Here is a 19186-nt window from a genome sequence, read left to right on the forward strand (position 1 = left end):
GGGTAGATGATGAGCAGGAGGGAAATAGGGCCGAGTGCGTCCTTGGAAGAGCGGAGGCTAAGTATGCACGCTCGTACGCGTTATTAGTAGCGCACCGCCTGAGCTTGCCGTGGAACGTCACCGCAGCGTCTCTCACGGCTTCCCTCCAACTGGCCATCCACACAAGTGTCTATTCCACTTGCATCCTCGTCTATGTATATTGCCGTATGGTATCAAGACAAACACTGGTACCCGCCCGACATATCTACTTTCGGCTCGACAAGGGTATAACAGGGTCCTGAGTCCGTGCCTCCGCCTTCTTTTGGTTGTTCTTCGCCACTGCGTAAATCAACCCAGCGAAGAACCCGACCGCGATCGCCGACACTGAACCGAACGTCACGGGGTCGCCGAAGAATATCATCCCCGACGCTGCCACAGGCAGCTTGTTCAACGCGCCGACCATGCTGCAACTCAACCATGAATAAGGCTCGCTTTCGGGCGGGGGGACCTGGCGTACCTGTAGGTCGTGCTGCTCGTGACGCGAACGCACCACGCAGTCGTGTACGAGATGCCAACAGCAGCGGCGCCAGAAAACGCGATCGCGAATAGCAGGAAATTCCGCGTCTCGGGCGGGCTGCAGTAATCATCAGTACAGCGCACGCGACCGAGCCGGGAGGATACGCACAAATTCCTGTTCAGGTTTTCCCAGCCCCAGTCTTCTACGATTATAGAGAATATAGCGAGAACGGGTATAGATAATAAGTTATTGTAAAACATCGAATCCCAGTCCGAGAACCCAGTAGCCTTTATGCGCTTGCGCATAGCCAGGACCTGTGCCAAGTCAGTCTTCAGCCTATCACTTCCCTACAGGTCACTCACATAAGCTGCGCTCGTTGCGCAGTTGATCAGCATCCAGAAGTAGCCCACGTTCATGTTACGGACGATATTCGTGACACCGGATAGACCAGCCACACTGGGCACAGGTTCGCCTGTCGTTAAAGAGGCCTGGAGCGTGTCTGTGATGTCTGACCAAGCGGCAATAATGGAGGACAGGACCTAGTCAGACAACCGATCAGCATACGTGGCCCCTTGATTTGCGATGAATATGACTTGAACTCGCTCACCATGAAGATGAATGACACAAATGTCAGGCCGGTTACCCTCCCGCCGAACCATATAACCTCCCCATATGCCTAATTCTCCCATTAGACTTCATTGCGCCGCGAAGACGAGGTGCAGGGATAGCACAACTCACAATTAGAATAATCGTAAGGTTCTTGAATATCGTATACACCGGAATGCTAAGAAATTGCTGCCGACATGTACTTAATCCCACTCTTTCTTTGACGGAAAGAAGAACATGTCTACGACGCTCACTCACCAGACTCTTCGATCCCGTATAAATGACGCTAACGAGCAGAAAGCTGATGGGGAACCACGCCTTCGCGTCCTTCATGTCGAAGTCGCGGAACGAGATGATCCCGAGCTTCTTCACGACCATCACACACGACACGCACACCGATGACTGTATGCACAGCAGGAGGAAGTTCATGGAGAAATTTCGCCCAGATACGACGAACTGAATGGACGTGAGCGGCTGTGACTAGCATGTAGAGCAGGGCTTGTATGCACACCTTGTTCACTACGGTCATGAGGATGGACGCGAGGCAGTAGCATACAATGGGCGGAACTGCAGGCCATAGGACCGAGAAACAGTTAGCATATACCCATGTCCCACCGCGAAATACAAGCCTCACCTGAAGACACCGGGGCCTCCTTGGCGCCCGCACTCCCCGTCGCTAAAGCCTTCTTCATCTCGACAACGTCCGGCTCCTCCTGCGCCACAAACTTGTACTCTCCCCCCTTACTGTCGCCGTATGACGGCCGCGGCGAGGCAGGCATCTTTCTGCTTTCGCGTGGTTAATCGCTTTCCACCAGGGTTCTTTCCAGGGGCGTATGAGACACTGCAGTGCTTGGGTATACTGGCAGACAGAAAAGACAGTAGACAAATATAAGCAGTGGAGGAAATGGAACTTGTAGGGTGTCTGGCTGAGAAGCAAGAAGGGGCTAATGAAGGCCCTTCGCCACGTGTTGACCGTCATACAGTAGGCGCCCACAACGTCAAATATAGCCGGAGAGCAGACAAGCTCGAGCGTCGTGTATGTATGCGCGTCCTAGGCTAGTCCATACTCAGAAGACCCCAGTTGCACTGCTGCTACATTGAGGGCATGCACCCGTCCGTGCCGCGTCGTGCAATGTCTGCCCAGTACGATGAACCGCTTGTAGGCCCCGTCCAATGGCAAGGGCCCATAAGCGGGTGGGACATCCCAAGATGCATCCATACCATCTCCCGGCTCCGACTAGACATGCGACTTCAGAAGCAATTCTACTCTGAATCCCCGTCCTGACTCTGCTCCGCCGCCCGCATGACTTGCTCAGTCGTCGTAGCACCTACAGTCATAAACCTACAGCACAGGAGCATTCAACATCACAAAAAAATTCCTAAGCACAAGCAACTCACTGTGCAGCATGCCAACCAGCGAGCAACCGCATCGCGTCCAGGTCAACCTGCAGCGCCGCGAACAGGTCCGCCGTCTGGCCTATCGAGTGCGATAAGCGGATCAGGCTGCCCGAAAGGTGGGCATAGTGCCGGTCTTTGGCTTGCGTCGCTGACGTTGGGTGGGATTGAGACATGACTGAGGCGTAACGCGGTCCTTTGAAAGATGCACCGGACTGGAAACGCGTCTTGATGTCACACGGCGCGTGACAGACGTGACTTCACGCGACTCATATTGACGCGTTTCCTGTCTTTGGGATGGCGATTTACTAGTGAGAAAGCTAAAAAAGATGGTCAGGACGATGGTCCTGCGCGGGACTGACGCTGACTGACGCCCGAAGTAGTACGAGGAGGATCGCATAGCACAACAATAACGAATCGACACTCCACACAAGCCTTCACCCAAACACCCTAAATCCTTCCTGAACAGCCCTCTCCGCCTCCTCCTCCAACTTCTTCCTATCAGCATCGACATCCCCGCCAACCCCATCCATCCCACCCGCGTCCTCGAAGCCCTTCCCCAGCAAGCTCGCAAACAGCTCATCAATCTGCTCCTCATGCCACGCGCCCCGTGCGGCGTGCATGGGCACGGGCACCATAAAGTTCTGCAGCTTCTCGTGCACCTCGTAGCGTAGCTTCCGGCCCTTGGACGCCCTCGTGTCCACGGCCTTTTTCTTCTGCTTCGACTTGTTGGCCCTTTGGTTCGGGTACGCCGCGCCGCCGGGGAGGAGGGAGGAGTCAGATGTGCGCGTGGATATGACGTCTCGGAGCAGTTGCTGATAGAAGTCTGTGTCGTCGAATACGCGGGGATCTTCCTTGTCCGGGCTGCTCTCCTGATTTTCCTGTTCGACCTGACCAATCCTTGCTTTTCCACCTCTTCGTATTCGCGTCCGCCCGAGGAGCTTTGTACGGTCTGCTAGAGCCTCGTCGACGAGCTGGACAGCACTCTTGACTTGATTCTGATTCCGCGAGAAAGCATTGCGAGTGGAGGGAAGCAGTACCGACGGCGCCACCGCTTGAACTTTGGCCGACCATTTGGTTAGGGTTTGCACCAGGTATGGGTGAAACCTACAGAAGATGTTTGTTCCCACGGTTGTGTAGCACTATGGGGGAATATTTACGTACGCATGTTCAAGAGCCGAAGAGGCTTCGCTTGCTTCCCGGATGGCAGAGTCGTGATCAGGGACATGCTGCTCCTGATCTTCGCCCGTTCTCCGCCGTTTGCGCGGAGGGGACTTGATAATATCATTTGTGGTGAGAAGCGTCTGTATATCGAAATGAGTGTTGCTATCTTGAGCAGGAGGTACGGATAAATATACCTCTTGGAAATCGAATAGTGTATCTGATAGGGACAAGGCCTCTTCGAACATCTTGTTCAGAGACGTCTGGACCTCAGGGTGGGCAGCATATGTGGACAAGTCTTTCGGCTGGGAGGGAAGTCAATGAGCGAGGATTCCTGGGAAGCAGTCTAGACCTGGTACGCACGAGCGGTAGACGGTTCGCGGCTGTGACGGCTTTTTGCAAGCGTATACGAGCGTCGAGAATAGAGTCCCATAGAGTCTGCAAGGCATGGATGAGAACAGCGTGAGAATGGCCCGGTATAACATACGAGTTGTCGTGAAACTGCTTTCCCCTTCTTTCGGTCTTCTTCGCGAGTTTTACGAAGTGTGGAGGATATGTCTTCGGCAGGGGGTGCAGACTGGTCTTGTGAATGGTCGTTCACGTGAGAGGAGAATGCTTTAGTGGACTTTGGCGGAGGCTCGTCCTCGTCTTCACTGCCAGACTCGGAGGGGATTTCCTCGTCGTCTTCGTCCTCGCTGCCGCTTGACTCTGCTTCATCGCCTTCATGGTCAAGAGGAGCCTCGCCGACATCGTCCTCACTTAGTTCCTCATCCTCATCAGTATCCATGAGCTGTTTCCTGCTCGTCCGCACACCCTCATACTTCGGATCCGAAATGCTGTCATGGAGTTTCCGTATTGCAGACGGCCTGATTCCAAAGGGGAAGACCAGGAGGGGAGAGTCAGGGCCGAGAATAAATCGGATGATCGATACCGTCAAAAAAACACGCACCCCACGTCTACGTAGTGTTCCCTGGCTGCCGCGTTTCCTGCAGCAACTTCCCCCTGGTCCTCTTCAGGCTCACGGCCTGCAGCGTGTAAGTCATCTGGATCAAAATCTGCCTCGAACGATAACACGTAAGGAAAACGAGATATCGCGTAGTTGTGCATGTCTGTGCATACCTATGGGGGCAGCCTCGTCGAGCTGGGCAATTTGCTGGGCGAGAGACAAGCCTAGACGCGGGTCTGAGAGGGGGCTAAACGGAAAATACGGAGGAAAACATACGATGTTCAGGCATTGTGGCGTCTGGACGGAGGAGGACTTGGAATATTTTGAGGGACGGCGGGTGTCACGGGACTGGATCGGGCTGGATCTCGGCACTAAAAACATGAATTGATGGGCCGCCATGCGACGCAACCCGGGCAGTTTGCGCGGTCTTCTCCCAAGCTTCCCTCACAGCGACGACCATCGTGGCCTCCGCCACGAGCCCCCCTCTGCACCCTGCCCCCCTATATCTTCCATCCTGGATTTACAGACTTATCCATGTTTGATAGCCACGAAAAATGGCCAAAAAGAATCTATCAAGTCAGTATTTTCCTTCCTGTCATTTGCGCGGTTCCGAGTCTGGTCACACGCCGTATATTCTCTCCTGGATGCCCTATTGCCCTGCGCATGCACAGGGCCAGCGGTTTATGTCAACGGGGTGGATTGAATTATTTGCATAACATCATCGTATTTATTCTTCTGCGTGCAACGTTGCTCATAAGGACGTCTTCGTACAGATCCCGCAAAACACTCGACTCCCGCAATGTCGCCTACTCACCCCCATACCGTAGGCGTCGTCGCAAATTCACTATCCTCGGATGCAGACGCGGACCAAGAGGACGACTACGTCTGCCCCGTCTGCGAGTCCGAGTGCACTTGCCGGAACAGGCAGGCAGTCAGCGCAGATGTGCCTCCCCCGCACGCGACCCTGTCGTCGCCCGTGCCGGCACACGTCGCGGTACCCACTCCCAAGATCAAGATCAAGTTAACCGTGCCACCGAGTATGCGCCTCTCTTCTTCCTCTTCCCAGCTTGCGTTCAGGAAGCAGTCTCGTCCCGCTCACGATGGGGGGAGGAACACCCCCACTGCAGCGTCCCCCTACGGACAGTCAAGTCACCTCGCCGGCCCCTCCACGGGCGGAGTGCATCTAGGAGTCGATGCCTCGGCCCCGAAGCGCAGGGGGCGCCCTCCGAAGCATGTCGTCGCTGCGAGAGAAGCCGCCAGGGCCGCCATGGCTGCCACTCAACCTCACGCGGGTGGTTCAGGCTTCGCAAGCTCACTCGTGTCCAAGCGGTCCAAAGCTACCGCAACTGGAAGGAAGCCAGCTCTGGGTGGCAACAAAGCATTAAAGGCCAGAAACACGACCGGCATAACCGCTCGAAAGACCATTCCGAAGACCATAAAGAGAAAGGCAGCGCCCCGCCCCGCCGCCGTTTCCGACGACGAGGAGACGGACTCGGACATCCAGTCTGCCCAATTCCCAACGTTCATGTCCGCTTCTGCCGTCTCGTCCTCACCGGAATCGTCATCGGAGGACGACTCTGACTCGGACGACTCGTCTCCACTGACCGACGGCTTCGAATCTGACTCGTCCATCCAAGCGGAGGAAGAGAATTACCTTATCCAGCAAAGCTACCGGACTCACGATAAGGCGAGAGTGAAACGGGAGTTATTGGGCGACGATCCTACTAGCCGAAGACATGGTAACGGTGATTGGGAGATCAAATCGAGGAAAAGGAGCGTAGGACCGAGTGACGGTGAGATGGAGGTGGACAGCACGGATGACGACAGTGATTCTGAGACTGCTGGTGAGGAGGAGGCGGATGGTGAGGAAGAGGAGGACGAGGGCGAGAACGATGGAGATGCGGATGAGGAAGAGGACGGCTTCAGAGTTGGATCCGGTTACACTGGAGTTGCGACCAGCTGGTCGGACTCTGAGGAATCCAACTTTGATGCTGACCTCTTCTTCTCTAACTTGACCTCCGACAGCGAGAGCTCGACCCACCAGGAGCTCACCGGTACCATGTCCGATGGCGACGAGACGGAATCGGACGTGGACATGGGCACCATGTCTCTGGCGACTGTCGCCGCCGCCGGCTTCTCGAGTATGTTTGGTGGCTCGGACCTATTCAGGCTGGACGGTGGGTTGGCGCTGGAAGTGGCGGGTGAATGGGGCGATCATCCCAAGGACGGGCAGAGCCTTTCTGGGACTGTCTGGGAATGGGATTTGGGAGGCGAGAACGGGAGTTTGAGCGGCGGCGGGGAGGAGGTGGACGAGGAGATGCGTGACGGAGAGGATTCACTGCAAGGTTCGCCCACGATGAGTGTTGCTAATGACGGCTATGACGATTACAACATGGGCGTCGAGCTGCGGGAGAGTGATGGAGAGACAACAGACGACGATTTTGTAGGTGAAGACGGTCTTCCCACTCAGCGTGCGATGCTTCTCTTCCGGTGGCCGACCCCTCCTCCCGCTCCGGCCAAGCTGTCCGCTATCGATCCGCGCCATACTGTCAGCCCTGAGCGAGGACAACGCGATCTGGAAAAATCCTCTGGACAGAGGGATTCACCTCGCCCGGCTGATATCTTGGCGGGTAGAGGCGGCATGTATTGGTCGCCCGAGGAGGAGGACGAGCATGACAGTCCTCGGGGTCGGACCGGAAGCGTCAGCGTTCATTCAGACTCCAGAATGCCTATCATGGGCCGGTTCGAGGCCAAGCCTGTAGAAAGTCAGAAGGTGACAGGTATAGCCATCATCAATGGTCAGAATCCAGCCGTACCGTCGCCCTATCCTCGACGGAAGAAGAGTGTTTCCACTGCGGCCATGGTGTGTGTTCTTTTATGCGCGGCGGACGTTATGTGCTGACACCTTCCTTCTAGGATTCCCCTGGGGTGCCTCAGACTCCCGGTCCGGCGGGTTCGTCAGCTCAACCAACTGAGGAGTTCTTGACGGACTCTACGTTACCCGGAGATGATCGGGGGGCGTCCGCGGTGACCATCGATCTATCTGACGTCCTCGACGACTCCTTCCTGAATTCGGACCAATGCATGGAAGACGACGACGCGTCCATGTCCAGCGCAGCAAGCGACGATGAGAGTCGGCATCTTCGCAACTTGAGCCGATGGGAGCGAATTCCGATGGATACCTTCCGGCAGACGAGGACAGCCAGTAATGCCATACCTAGCAGCGACGTCGAGCCCGTGTCGGCTGGAGCAGTCACAGACAGTCCTTTCGGCAACACGTTGTTGTGGCCTCATGCTGGCAAGCAGGCTGCGGGTCCGTCTCGTGGTCCCACGCGCAAGAGCGTGAAGCCCGTAGGCTCGAAGTCTTCGAAGCGTCAGATGAGCGTGGTCATTTCTCCTGTCATACTGCCCGTCCGCGATGGCGATCGGACTCCCACCCAAGCGCACGGTGAACAGCTGCCGACTGCACCGTATCACCAAGGCAAGACGCGGAAAGAGCTGCGAAAGGAGAAAAAGATGAAGAGGAAGCAGATGAGCAAAACCTACTCGCCCCCTCATCATAATCATAGCAGCCAGCTCAAGTATCGCCATCATCATCAACACCATCCGAATCAAAAGTCGCGTGGATCTAACGCCGTCCAGCGGACGAACTTCTTCAACAGCCCCGGTTCCTCCATCCCTCCCTTAAATATCTGAAGCGCGTTAGAGCGTCTTCCGCGGCTCCGTCAAACTTGCTCAAGCTTCTCATGCTCAAGTATATATTATTGTGCTTCTAGGGTCATTATCTGCATTGTGCACGATCTCATTTGACATCCCACTCTGAATTATCCATCCCCTCCCTTGAACTGAATGACATGTATCATCGCCCCTTGTCCTTTTGCCTGCTGTCTCCATCATCCATCATTCCACCTGCCCATTCCACTAAACCAGACGCGCTGGCAAGCTTGCTCGGTCCCATCAGTGTTGCTTTATGACTAGTTAACTTTGTATCACTCAAGCCACGACGAATATAATTCTTTGCCACGACTGATAGAGTACTGTTTGGGATATATATCGCACCCGCACCGGCGGCTCTGCTGACCGCGGGCTTTCTTCGCATCCAGGTGCATCCAATCGAAGTACTCAAGCTGGCAGCGGTCGCGAGGATCGAAGCTTCGACGTCGGTACCTCTGCGGTCTTGGGTGCACCAATGGATACCCGTCGGGCTTGGGTGTGGCGGCGATTGGTCGGGCAGCAGACGGGGTTGTCTGGGCCAGAGGCGGGTATCAAGTGTACGCTCTCATGGCAGCTACAGAGCTTCAGCCAGCGGTGTCCAAGAATAACTTGGTACATGAGGGCTGCATAGCATGTCGACGGAGAACCTACGGATTTTGGAGGCAATTAAGCGAATTTGTAGTGATCTCGGACCGGCGACTATCAGTCGATTGTGGCGGGCTGTAAACTCGGACGTCCTGCTGGTTTGCGTTACGGACGTCGTAGAGATGCATTGCCCTTACGCTCCTTTTGTGCACGACAGAGCGCGGACGTCGGCGACGGTGTCAGCAAAGGCGGGCGTTGACGGAGATGGAACGGGTATAGGACGCGTTCTTAGAGCCGCGCGTCCGAGATAAGAATCACGTTGACGTCGTTTGCAGTCCTTCTGCAATTGGCCTTGCACGCACCTCATCTTGGGGCCATCGCCTGCATATCGCGCTCTTGGCTGGCGACAACGACGAACAGCCGAGCACTTCTCTGTACGTTACTCGCTACAGCTTGAGTGCTGCGGTATAAGGAACGGGTCGCGTTTACTCCTGCATATTACAGACTTCTCCCCTAAAGATTTCAGCGATGGCCTCGACGGACAAATCGCAAACCCTCCACCCGCCTAGGCTGTCGGCCATGTTTGCGGGATCTCCTAGTGCGCCGGGAACCCCGGTGCACACCATCCAGACGATGCGCAGGAAGGGTGCAGGCCACAGTGGCCCTTTGACAAAGATCTTGGTAGCGAACCGTGGCGTGCGTATACACGCGTTGTTGGTCTCGATACTCTCCTCAATATTTCTCTGTGATCTAGGAAATCGCTATCCGTGTTTTCCGCACTGCCCATGAGCTTGCGATGCATACAGTCGCCATCTTCTCCTACGAGGACCGCCTGTCCGCTCACCGTCAGAAGGTATTGTCTCTGGCATTTATCGACGCGATCCACTTTGATATCATATGCTCAGGCGGATGAAGCCTACCAAGTCGGCAAGGGATTGACTCCTGTTGCAGCATACCTGGCCCAAGACGATATCATCAGGATCGCTCTTGAGCATGGCGTCGACATGATCCACCCAGGGTCAGTGGTCGCCCACATTCACTGCTTGCTATGAAATTCTTATGGTTTCAATCAGCTACGGTTTCCTTTCTGAAAACGCGGGATTCGCGAAGAAGGTCGAGCAGGCCGGGCTTGCTTTCGTCGGACCTTCCCCTGAGGTCATCGATTCTCTTGGCGACAAGACCAAGGCCAGAACCATTGGTGAATAGCCCAGGGTACTCCACTCATATAGATACTGAACTACGCATGTCAGCTATCAAGTGCGGTGTACCGGTAGTGCCCGGAACGCCTGGACCAGTCGACTCATATACGGATGCGGATGCATTCATCAAGGAGTACGGCTTCCCGGGTTAGTGCATAAGTTGTGCTAGCGTATGCGGTAGTCTCATACCTAATACTGCATACAGTCATCATCAAAGCCGCCATGGGCGGTGGTGGCCGCGGTATGCGTGTCGTGAAGGAACAGTCCGAGTTCAAGGCTTCCTTTGAGCGGGCCGTCTCCGAGGCCAAATCCGCCTTCGGCGATGGTACTGTCTTCATCGAGCGTTTCCTCGAGCGTCCTCGCCACATCGAGGTCCAGATTTTGGCTGACGCTCAGGGTAACACTGTCCACCTGTTCGAGCGTGACTGCTCCGTGCAAAGGCGGCACCAGAAGGTGGTCGAAGTCGCTCCTGCCACTCACTTGCCGGAGGAGGTCAGACAGGCCATCCTAGCTGATGCCATTAAGTTGGCAAAGAGTGTCGGATATAGGAACGCCGGTACCGCCGAGTTCTTGGTCGACCAGATGGGGCGGCACTATTTCATCGAAATTAACCCCCGTATCCAGGTCGAGCACACCATCACAGGTACGTCTCCGTAATGAAATTAATAGCCGTGTATGCCATTCATTTCTTACTGTATTTGCTGTCAACAGAGGAGATCACGGGCATCGATATCGTCGCCGCTCAAATTCAGATCGCTGCGGGCGCGACCCTTACGCAGCTCGGGCTCACCCAGGAAGCCATCACCCGTCGCGGCTTCGCCATTCAGTGCCGTATCACGACTGAGGACCCCGCGCAGAACTTCCAGCCCGACACCGGAAAGATCGAGGTGTACAGGAGCGCGGGCGGTAATGGCGTGCGCTTGGACGCCAGCTCGGGTTTTGCTGGGGCCCAGATTACTGTTGGTGTGGAGTCTCTTCGATGCTTTCGAGGATGCTCATTGCACTACATTTCAGCCTCACTATGACAGTTTATTGGTGAAATGTACCGTCAGCGGGACAACTTATGAGGTTGCGCGCAGGAAGATGCTTCGGGCTCTTGTTGAGTTCCGTATTCGTGGTGTCAAGGTAAAAAAAATCACCTTGAAAAGCGTGCTCAGAATACGCAGCTGATATGTGCGAAACTTAGACGAACATTCCCTTCTTGTTCCGACTCCTAACCCACGACGTCTTCATCGGTGGCAAGACTTGGACTACAGTAGGTCTCCGATTAACCGTCGTTTTCGGCTGAGCTGACCAGGCGTTCCATATGATAGTTCATTGACGATACGCCTGAGTTGTTCAAGCTCGTCCAGAGCCAGAACCGTGCCCAGAAGTTGCTGGCTTACCTTGGCGACTTGGCTGTCAACGGTAGCTCTATCAAAGGACAAAATGTAAGTCCTCTAGAACAATGAGTCATGCTATCGGGAATTTCTGACGCTATATGCGCAGGGCGAGCCCGGTCTCAAGGATGAGATCGTCATTCCTACCTTCCAGAACAGAGAGGACCCCAACGGGCCTCCGCTGGACACCACTTACCCGTGCGAGCAGGGCTGGCGCAACATCATCGTCGAGAAGGGCCCTGAAGCATTCGCAAAGGCCGTTCGGGAGTATCCCGGCTGTCTCATCATGGACACCACCTGGCGTGACGCTCACCAGTCGCTGCTGGCCACGAGATTGCGTACGCAGGATATGGTCAACATTGCCAAGGAGACTAGTTATGCTCTGGCGAATGCGTACAGTTTGGAATGCTGGGGTGGTGCTACCTTCGATGTCGCTATGCGTTTCCTCTACGAGGACCCTTGGGAGCGTCTGGTGAATTCGCTTGTCTGTTGAGACTCGGCCCGATTTCTCAACGTCCTTGATTTAGCGTACCCTGCGGAAGTTGGTCCCTAACATTCCCTTCCAAGCCCTCGTCCGGGGTGCCAATGGTGTCGGTTATACCAGCTACCCGTGAGTAGACGCGCGATACTCTCTCTTGCTTGCTGACGCACCTCTACAGCGACAACGCTATCTACGACTTCTCCAAGAAGGCCGTGGAGAACGGGCTGGACATCTTCCGAGTTTTCGACTCCCTTAACTACATTGGTTCGTATTTATGAATATCACATACCTGTGAGATGCTGACCTGCACAATATTCGGCAGAAAACGTAACTCCAGTCTTTCCTCTGCGTTTACTATATCTCACTTAGATGGTCATAGATGAAACTCGGCATCGACGCTGCAAAGAAGGCGGGTGGTGTCTGTGAGGCCGTGGTCTGCTACTCCGGTGACATCGCCGACCCGAAGAAGACGAAGTACACGCTCCAGTACTACCTGGATTTCGTCGACCAGCTCGTTGCTGAGGGCATTCATGTCTTGGCCATCAAGGATATGGCTGGTCTGTTGAAGCCAGAGGCTGCCAGGAAGTGCGTGTAATGCATGCGTGAGGTTAGGCTTTGACTGACAATGGCAATCTTAGGTTGGTTGGTTCCATCCGGAAGAAATACCCTGACCTTCCCATCCACGTACACTCGCACGACACGGCGGGTATCTCGGCCGCATCCATGCTCGCCTGTGCCGAGGCTGGAGCTGATGTCGTCGACGTGGCTATCGATAGTAAGTCCTAACAAGTTCATTCCAGTCGATATGTCCTGACTTGTCAAAAGGCATGTCTGGCCTGACCTCTCAGCCGCCGATGGGTGCTGTATGCGCGGCCCTTGAGCAGACTGGTCTTGGGACGGGTATCCGATATGCGGACATCCAGGCGCTCAACTTATACTGGAGTCAAGTGCGGATGCTTTACAGCTGCTTCGAGGCGAATGTCCGTGCCTCCGATTCTAGTGTCTTTGATCACGAGATGCCTGGCGGCCAGTACACAAACCTTATGGTAAATTGTCTTTGTAGATCTTTCAACGTGCGCGAGAGGCTGACCAAGAATAGTTCCAAGCAGCGCAGCTTGGTCTTGGTACCCAGTGGACAGGTAGGATTGGTCTGTGCAGTAAACCTGTACGAGGCTAACCCGCCAACAGAGATTAAGAGGAAGTACATCGAGGCGAACGAACTGGTACGTGGAAGTCGTCTTAGCTTCCTGTACTCTACTAAGTGTCTTCCCTGCAGTGTGGCAATATCATTAAGGTACTTTGAACCGTGTGCTGGGCCTGTGAAGAGATGCTTCAACTCTCTTGATATATAGGTTACCCCTTCGTCGAAGGTCGTGGGCGACTTCGCACAGTGGATGACCCAGAACAAGCTTTCGAAGCAAGATGTCATTGACCGAGCTGATCAGCTTGACTTCCCGTCCTCGGTTGTGGAGTTCTTCCAAGGCTACCTTGGTCAACCAGTTGGCGGATTCCCTGAGCCTCTGCGGTCACGGATCATTCGCGACAAACCGAGAATCGATGGACGCCCGGGTGCTACCATGGCGCCCCTAGATTTCAAGAAAATCAAGGCAGAGTTGCGGAGCAAGTTCGGCAAGCACATTACTGACTCGGATGTGACGTCGTATGTGATGTACCCGAAGGTATGCTCCTCACGCCACTGGGGGCATCATCTAGAGCTCACTTTTGTCACAGGTATTCGAGGACTACCAGAGCTTCGTAGAGAAGTATGGTGACTTGAGGTTCGCATTACGCTGTTTTCTTTGAGCAATGCCGGATTATTGAACATGACCCCAGTGTCATACCTACGAGGTACTTCTTGGGCCGTCCCGAGATCGGAGAAGAGATGCACATTTCAATCGAGAAGGGCAAGACCCTTATCATTCGCCTGATGGCAGTCGGCCCTGTTGTGGAAGGACGAGCCCAGAGGGACGTGTGGTTCGAAGTGAACGGAGAGGCACGTCTCTGACTCGTTACTTCTGGTATTCTTCTCAACCTGTTGGCCCGCTGCAGATTCGTGCTGTGTCTGTCGATGACAAGAACTCCGCAGTGGAGACTGTGTCCCGAGAGAAGGCCACTTCTGACCCTGGCTCCGTGGGCGCTCCTATGTCTGGTGTCGTCGTAGAAGTAAGAGTGAAAGAGGGACAAGAGATCAAGAAGGGCGACCCGTTATGCGGTAAGCTCCTTCTGCACCAGGGTGATCGCTTTGCTTAACCCATGTCTTTAGTCCTGAGTGCGATGAAGATGGAATCTGCGGTAACAGCACCAGTCTCCGGGCATGTAAAACGAGTGGTCGTTCACGAAGGTACGTGCGTCTGGCCATGTCAACGGCATGTAGGCTCACTAGTATGAAAGGCGACTCTATCAACAGCGGAGACCTGTGCGTGGAGATAGTGCACTAGTGCCCTGGGATGGTTACACGAGTGTTGCCGGGTCATCGAAAAGAGAACGGAGGTTGCTAGAGAAGCTTTTGTAGAAACTGTTGTATTCGCATTCACCTGTGTTCCTTGCAATGAATCCATGTGTAGATCGCATTTGCTTAGGCGAACTCGGCTTTAGGGAGCTTCTGGTTACTCTCGTGATTTTCTAGGACGCTACTAATCCATCTTCGAGTCAGATAGTCAGATTTTCGCGGCCGATGGCTCTCGAAGTTCCATTGCTCCCAGAGTACAAGCCGCCCTGCAATTGCCGGCACCTGAATAAGATGCTCTCGCAACAGAATTATGGTTGTCAAGGGCAGGATAGCTGTGAGCAAAGGTACCAAAATGCATCAGCTCGCAAGAGAACGGGTGCTACTCCGCGGCCAAAACCATCATTCGCTTGTGGTTTGGGCAGACATTGCGTCTCAGGAAAAATAAATAGACATGAAATGCCCGTCTTCTTACACGCGGACATTGTAAGGGCTGCGATGTACCATGACTAAAGCCGACGCTTTGGCGGTGGACTGCCTGGGAGAATGATCGATGGATTCCTAGAAGACAGGAACACTCACTTTACTCCTATTCATAGCGCAGACGCTCGTTGGGCTCTCGATGTCAGAGGAGTACAGGTCTGTGGAAGATATGCTTATTTGCACGTATTTATGTGGCAAAACAAAGATGCCTTTGCTGGGGGATGGGCACCCTACCACCTTAGGCCGCAAGACGTGGGTGTAGACAGTCTGAAACCTGTCAGCATCTACACACGCACGAAGTGGCACATTGAACGTCAGAGGTGCTATGCCGCAGACCGTATAAATACCGCCCTTTCTAGATGCTGTACCGTTTCTTGATGTAGTTCGGTCACCACATTCTAGTCGGCAGATGCAGATGAGTCTCTTATCGCTTGTAAGACAGAGAGAAGATCTCACAGCTGCCCCTTTGATTTGGTTCATGAGAGCAACACCTGTCCCTGCCCAAACGAGCATACGATCGGGGTCGCCGTCTTGTATACTTCGCTGAAATAACTTCTGCACTTCCTCGATTGGCACGCCCGCCTCGAGATCTTTGACTGTCTGATTCATCAGCGCCCTCCCGTCAATGCCCGTCGGCCAACCTAGCGTTCCCCTCGCACGATCGAACGCTAAGGTCCTCACAGTAGAATTACTTCCTGCACTGATAAGGGCCTTCTTCTGCGCATCCGTGTATAGACTCTCTGGTGTCAGTAGAAATCGTGTTCCCATTGCTACCCCTGACGCGCCCAGGGTGAGACACGCGGCGACATGCGCGCCGTTCGCGAGCCCACCAGCAGCGACGATAGGAGGACCTTCTTCCGGTATGGTATTCAGAAGCGACGAAATTAGTGTGAGAAGAGGGGGTGCGGATGCCCGACCATGGCCACCAGCTTCGATACCTAAAATGACCATAAATAGTCCCATTTAGCCAAATTGCAACACTGAAATAGACCGCTGTTTCACCTTGAGCAACCAGAACATCCACTTTCCAGTTGTTCACGGCGCCAGCGGCTTCTTCTTCTGAAGACAACTGTACGAAGACGAGGGTCTTGTGCCCGTCGGCTTGCCTTCGATCGTACTCTCGCACGTACGCGACCCATCGTCCGATATCATTCCCGAAAGCAAGCCAAATAGCGTTCACACGGCTCTCCAAAGCAGTATCGAGCAAATCGTTGGAGGAAGCTCCTTCTGCCTCGAGTATCCACGAGATAAAGCCCACTCCTATGGGCGCCCGCTGCAAGGAGGAAACTCCCAAGATAGCCTTGGCTTTCTCGAGTTCTTCTTTGAGCTTTTGTTTACTTTGATACCCTTAACGAGAAGGATGATAGGTCCATCTGTGAAGAGATTCATTCGGGTGCGCTCGCGTACCGGCTTGGATGAAGCCGAAGCCGCCTCCTTGAGCAACTGCAGCCGCTAACTCCCCACCACTTGCACCAGCCATGGGCGCTGAAATGACTGGCGTCCGAACACCTGTAAAAGAGACACCATGAACAGAAGTCCAAGCTGGTTACAGTCTAGTAAATGTGCTTACCCAGAAGACTCGTAAGACGCGTCGTGAGGGGGACCATGTCTGCAACACGGACTTCGATTCAAGCCTCTAGTTTGCTTGTTAGAAGGGGGAGGGGGAATTCGAAGCGTCTAGAGGGGTAAATCGCGTTCCCGAGTTAAAACTTGAGTCCTCTTAAGCTTGACGGACATATGAATCTTGTACGAATCCGAAGGATCCCGACCAAGCCCTCTCCTCCCGATGCAATGCAGACCGGCTGACTAACACAAAGATTTAAGTAATACAGTAATCACCGACAGCGACGACTCCTCATCCCTATGGCCAGAACACAGCGCGAATGCAGCAAGCGGTCACCTCCGAGTCAGAGGTTGAACTACATGTAACATAAAGCTGAAAGCCACCGCGGTATTTGCCATTGTTTGAGCTGCAATAATCAGCGCTTCAGCCATTGCACCTCGTTTCAAACTCGTCTACTTACCATCTGCCCGCCATGGTGAGCTTTTCTCTTGACACGGAGCGTGCATGTTAGATCGCTAACTGGATGTGACAGCCTCCTCCAAAATCCAAGGGTGGAAAAATGCTGAGCCTCATCAACTGGAGGCTCAAAGTCACGATTAATGATGGACGTGCGTTAACGGGCCAAATGCTTGCTTTCGATCGGCACATGAACCTGGTGTTGGCCGAGTGCGAGGAGTTCCGACGTGTCAGGCCGAAGAAGAAACCTGGAGAGACGGAGACTCCGCCCATGCAGGAAATGAAGAGATCACTGGGACTCGTTATTCTCCGCGGTGAAACAGTGGTCAGTCTGAGCGTCGAAGGACCTCCGCCAGTAGTAGATGATGACAAGAAGAATGTGGTACGTGAATTGTGGCAAGACTGCCATTGGATCTCGATTCTGAAGCCTTGATGCATAGCTGCCATTTGGCCCTGGTCGCGGTATGCCTGCCGGCCGTGGCATGCCCATGATGCCTCCCAGTGCGTCTGAAATATCCTATTGATACGCCTGTTTTGACCTTGTTCCTTTCAGTGGGACCCCCGTCCGCAGTTCGCCCTCCCATGCCTTTCGGAGGTCCCCCCGGGATGCCTGGTCCCCCACCGGGTTTCCGTCCACCTGGCTTCCCCCCAGGTATGCCTTTCCCTCCTCCTCCTGGATTCCAAGGCCCTCCTCCTGGGTAAGTCACGCCGTCCATGAAGATTGTGAACGCTCATCGACCGCTGTGGCAGGTTCCAACCCCCACAATGATTTGCTTGCTTTGAAATCCTCGCGTGCAAAAGTTAAGCATCAATTTGCTTTGGCTGTCATGAATGCTTTACTCGTTGGAAGTGCCCTGTATAGAGCCTGCATGCACATGCGTGCGAAAAAGGTTTGTATAACGATAGAGCTCGCGTTCGCCCGAGGACTCTGCGACTACTAATCTGATACTGTTTTGTTTCGACTATCATCTCTCCCAATAAATCAAGCCTGTGTATCATTCTCAAGCCGGATTCATGGCGTTCACCACCGGCCTTTTCCTATGCTGTGATCGAACCGGTACTGAGATATGCCTCATGTATCTGCGTATAAAAGCGGCCTTGCAGTTCTCCGCATGTTTCTTACGTATGCTATTGGGAATTGTGAAGTAGCAAAATACAGCCCTGTAATGCCACAAGGTTTCCTTGCCAGGATATTGGCGGAATGACCAGCATATCTGCTGGATCCAGCGGCGGGTACGAGACACAATCAGTTCACCAAAAAGTGTGGCTATTCTGGAGGCCGCTTCGCTTCCGAAAGCCACATCTTATGCCGGGAAATTTTTGTTGAAGCATCCGTCGGCTTACAAGAAGTGCAAGAGCCCGAATTCTTCACATCCTGTACTAGCGGGAGCAACGCAGTTCCATTACAGCCATTAGAAGTATGTGAGAGATCCATCTCGCAATGTGTGTGCGTGTGAGCAAACAACCAGTGAGAACGTCGGGGCCGGGTGCCTGGGGCGGACATCCATTGTTATGGGAAGGCGACGGACGGCATTCTCCTCTTCCGGGGTAAAAGAATCTGTCGATCATCAATTGCACTGAAGGAACTGTATCATCAACTGCCTTCATAGGGACGTAGAGTCAGGAGAATAGGATAGACGCCATACAAAGTTCAAGTCATCCCGCATACAGTGTAGCACAACGAGGTGGAAAACAACGAGACGGCTGGGCTTGCTCTTGGGATGTCGCCATTCGCTCTAATCTATCCTTGTAGCCTGCGAAAGATGGATACATACACTCCAAGAATACGCATAGCAGCCTGCGCTACGGTGTTTATCGTCGGCACTCGAGAATCTGTGACTATAATGAAGGGTGAACGATAGGCTTAGCACAGAGTAACATCAAGGTAAGGGATCACTTGACCTCGAGGTCCATCACAAGACTCACGGTGGGACCGTGGAAGGTGTCCGGGGGAGTTGATGTGCAGGTGGCTGTCGAACGTCCTGAATGTATTGGTGAAGGGGTGAGAACTGAGATTAGCTCCAAGGTAAGCAAGGGGAGAGAAACTTTGTGCAGTGAGTGGACAGTCCTAAGGGCATGATCGAGTGGATCCGGATTATCATACAGGACAAGGATTGTAGCTCCGCAACGCTGACGATCTTCAGGTAGAGCGTTACCCGTGGTTCAGATGGCCTTCCAGACCGTACCATCATTGACAACGGGATTCATCCATGTGTTTGATCAGCGGTTGCGGCGAAGGAGTCGCATAGAAAGCAAGGGAACTATAGTAGCATCT

At 53.9% G+C, this 19186-nt stretch overlaps 7 protein-coding genes across 7 annotated transcripts; 3 read left to right on the top strand and 4 right to left on the bottom strand.

Moving 5' to 3' along the window:
- Positions 1 to 154: 154 nt before the first annotated feature.
- GLOTRDRAFT_59645 (UDP-galactose transporter) lies at positions 155 to 1926 on the bottom strand. The gene is made up of 9 exons (XM_007866951.1): positions 1737 to 1926; positions 1614 to 1669; positions 1361 to 1558; positions 1235 to 1291; positions 1104 to 1172; positions 859 to 1035; positions 665 to 810; positions 497 to 613; positions 155 to 443 (listed from the first exon to the last, which is right to left on the bottom strand). Exons 1-9 carry the CDS (start codon positions 1879 to 1881, stop codon positions 245 to 247), a joined length of 1164 nt encoding a protein of 387 aa, XP_007865142.1. The 5' UTR covers positions 1882 to 1926; the 3' UTR covers positions 155 to 244.
- A 439-nt stretch (positions 1927 to 2365) lies between these two features.
- Positions 2366 to 2673, bottom strand: GLOTRDRAFT_128351 (uncharacterized protein; the record flags this gene model as incomplete). Its single annotated transcript, XM_007867264.1, has 2 exons — positions 2366 to 2444; positions 2501 to 2673. The coding sequence occupies 2 exons, from the start codon at positions 2671 to 2673 to the stop codon at positions 2366 to 2368; spliced, it is 252 nt and encodes an 83-aa protein (XP_007865455.1).
- Positions 2674 to 2833: 160 nt separating this feature from the next.
- Positions 2834 to 4893, bottom strand: GLOTRDRAFT_138142 (TRAUB-domain-containing protein; the record flags this gene model as incomplete). The annotated part of the gene is made up of 8 exons (XM_007866952.1): positions 2834 to 3604; positions 3662 to 3801; positions 3856 to 3963; positions 4022 to 4096; positions 4146 to 4524; positions 4608 to 4713; positions 4778 to 4828; positions 4881 to 4893. 8 exons carry the CDS (start codon positions 4891 to 4893, stop codon positions 2935 to 2937), a joined length of 1542 nt encoding a protein of 513 aa, XP_007865143.1. The 3' UTR covers positions 2834 to 2934.
- A 143-nt stretch (positions 4894 to 5036) lies between these two features.
- GLOTRDRAFT_138143 (uncharacterized protein) lies at positions 5037 to 8624 on the top strand. The gene is made up of 3 exons (XM_007866953.1): positions 5037 to 5180; positions 5378 to 7467; positions 7521 to 8624. Exons 1-3 carry the CDS (start codon positions 5159 to 5161, stop codon positions 8298 to 8300), a joined length of 2892 nt encoding a protein of 963 aa, XP_007865144.1. The 5' UTR covers positions 5037 to 5158; the 3' UTR covers positions 8301 to 8624.
- Positions 8625 to 9218: 594 nt separating this feature from the next.
- GLOTRDRAFT_75067 (pyruvate carboxylase) lies at positions 9219 to 14577 on the top strand. The gene is made up of 27 exons (XM_007866954.1): positions 9219 to 9337; positions 9408 to 9599; positions 9658 to 9756; positions 9809 to 9921; positions 9977 to 10101; positions 10154 to 10249; positions 10308 to 10745; positions 10814 to 11061; positions 11117 to 11227; positions 11289 to 11357; positions 11416 to 11532; positions 11591 to 11953; positions 12009 to 12091; positions 12141 to 12226; positions 12285 to 12289; positions 12342 to 12547; positions 12601 to 12737; positions 12788 to 13008; positions 13062 to 13101; positions 13151 to 13185; positions 13239 to 13256; positions 13315 to 13641; positions 13694 to 13740; positions 13796 to 13955; positions 14012 to 14174; positions 14226 to 14303; positions 14354 to 14577. The coding sequence occupies exons 2-27, from the start codon at positions 9432 to 9434 to the stop codon at positions 14398 to 14400; spliced, it is 3600 nt and encodes a 1199-aa protein (XP_007865145.1). The 5' UTR covers positions 9219 to 9337; positions 9408 to 9431; the 3' UTR covers positions 14401 to 14577.
- A 444-nt stretch (positions 14578 to 15021) lies between these two features.
- Positions 15022 to 16785, bottom strand: GLOTRDRAFT_110784 (2-nitropropane dioxygenase). Its single transcript, XM_007866955.1, has 5 exons — positions 16462 to 16785; positions 16299 to 16400; positions 15894 to 16238; positions 15348 to 15829; positions 15022 to 15289 (listed from the first exon to the last, which is right to left on the bottom strand). Exons 1-5 carry the CDS (start codon positions 16496 to 16498, stop codon positions 15215 to 15217), a joined length of 1041 nt encoding a protein of 346 aa, XP_007865146.1. The 5' UTR covers positions 16499 to 16785; the 3' UTR covers positions 15022 to 15214.
- Positions 16786 to 17014: 229 nt separating this feature from the next.
- GLOTRDRAFT_128356 (Sm-like ribonucleoprotein) lies at positions 17015 to 17680 on the top strand (the record flags this gene model as incomplete). Its single annotated transcript, XM_007866956.1, has 4 exons — positions 17015 to 17293; positions 17352 to 17412; positions 17465 to 17609; positions 17662 to 17680. The coding sequence occupies 4 exons, from the start codon at positions 17015 to 17017 to the stop codon at positions 17678 to 17680; spliced, it is 504 nt and encodes a 167-aa protein (XP_007865147.1).
- Positions 17681 to 19186: the final 1506 nt, after the last annotated feature.

The sequence above is a fragment of the Gloeophyllum trabeum genome, assembly GCF_000344685.1.
Source record: "Gloeophyllum trabeum ATCC 11539 unplaced genomic scaffold GLOTRscaffold_00005, whole genome shotgun sequence".
NCBI classification, from domain to species: domain Eukaryota; kingdom Fungi; phylum Basidiomycota; class Agaricomycetes; order Gloeophyllales; family Gloeophyllaceae; genus Gloeophyllum; species Gloeophyllum trabeum.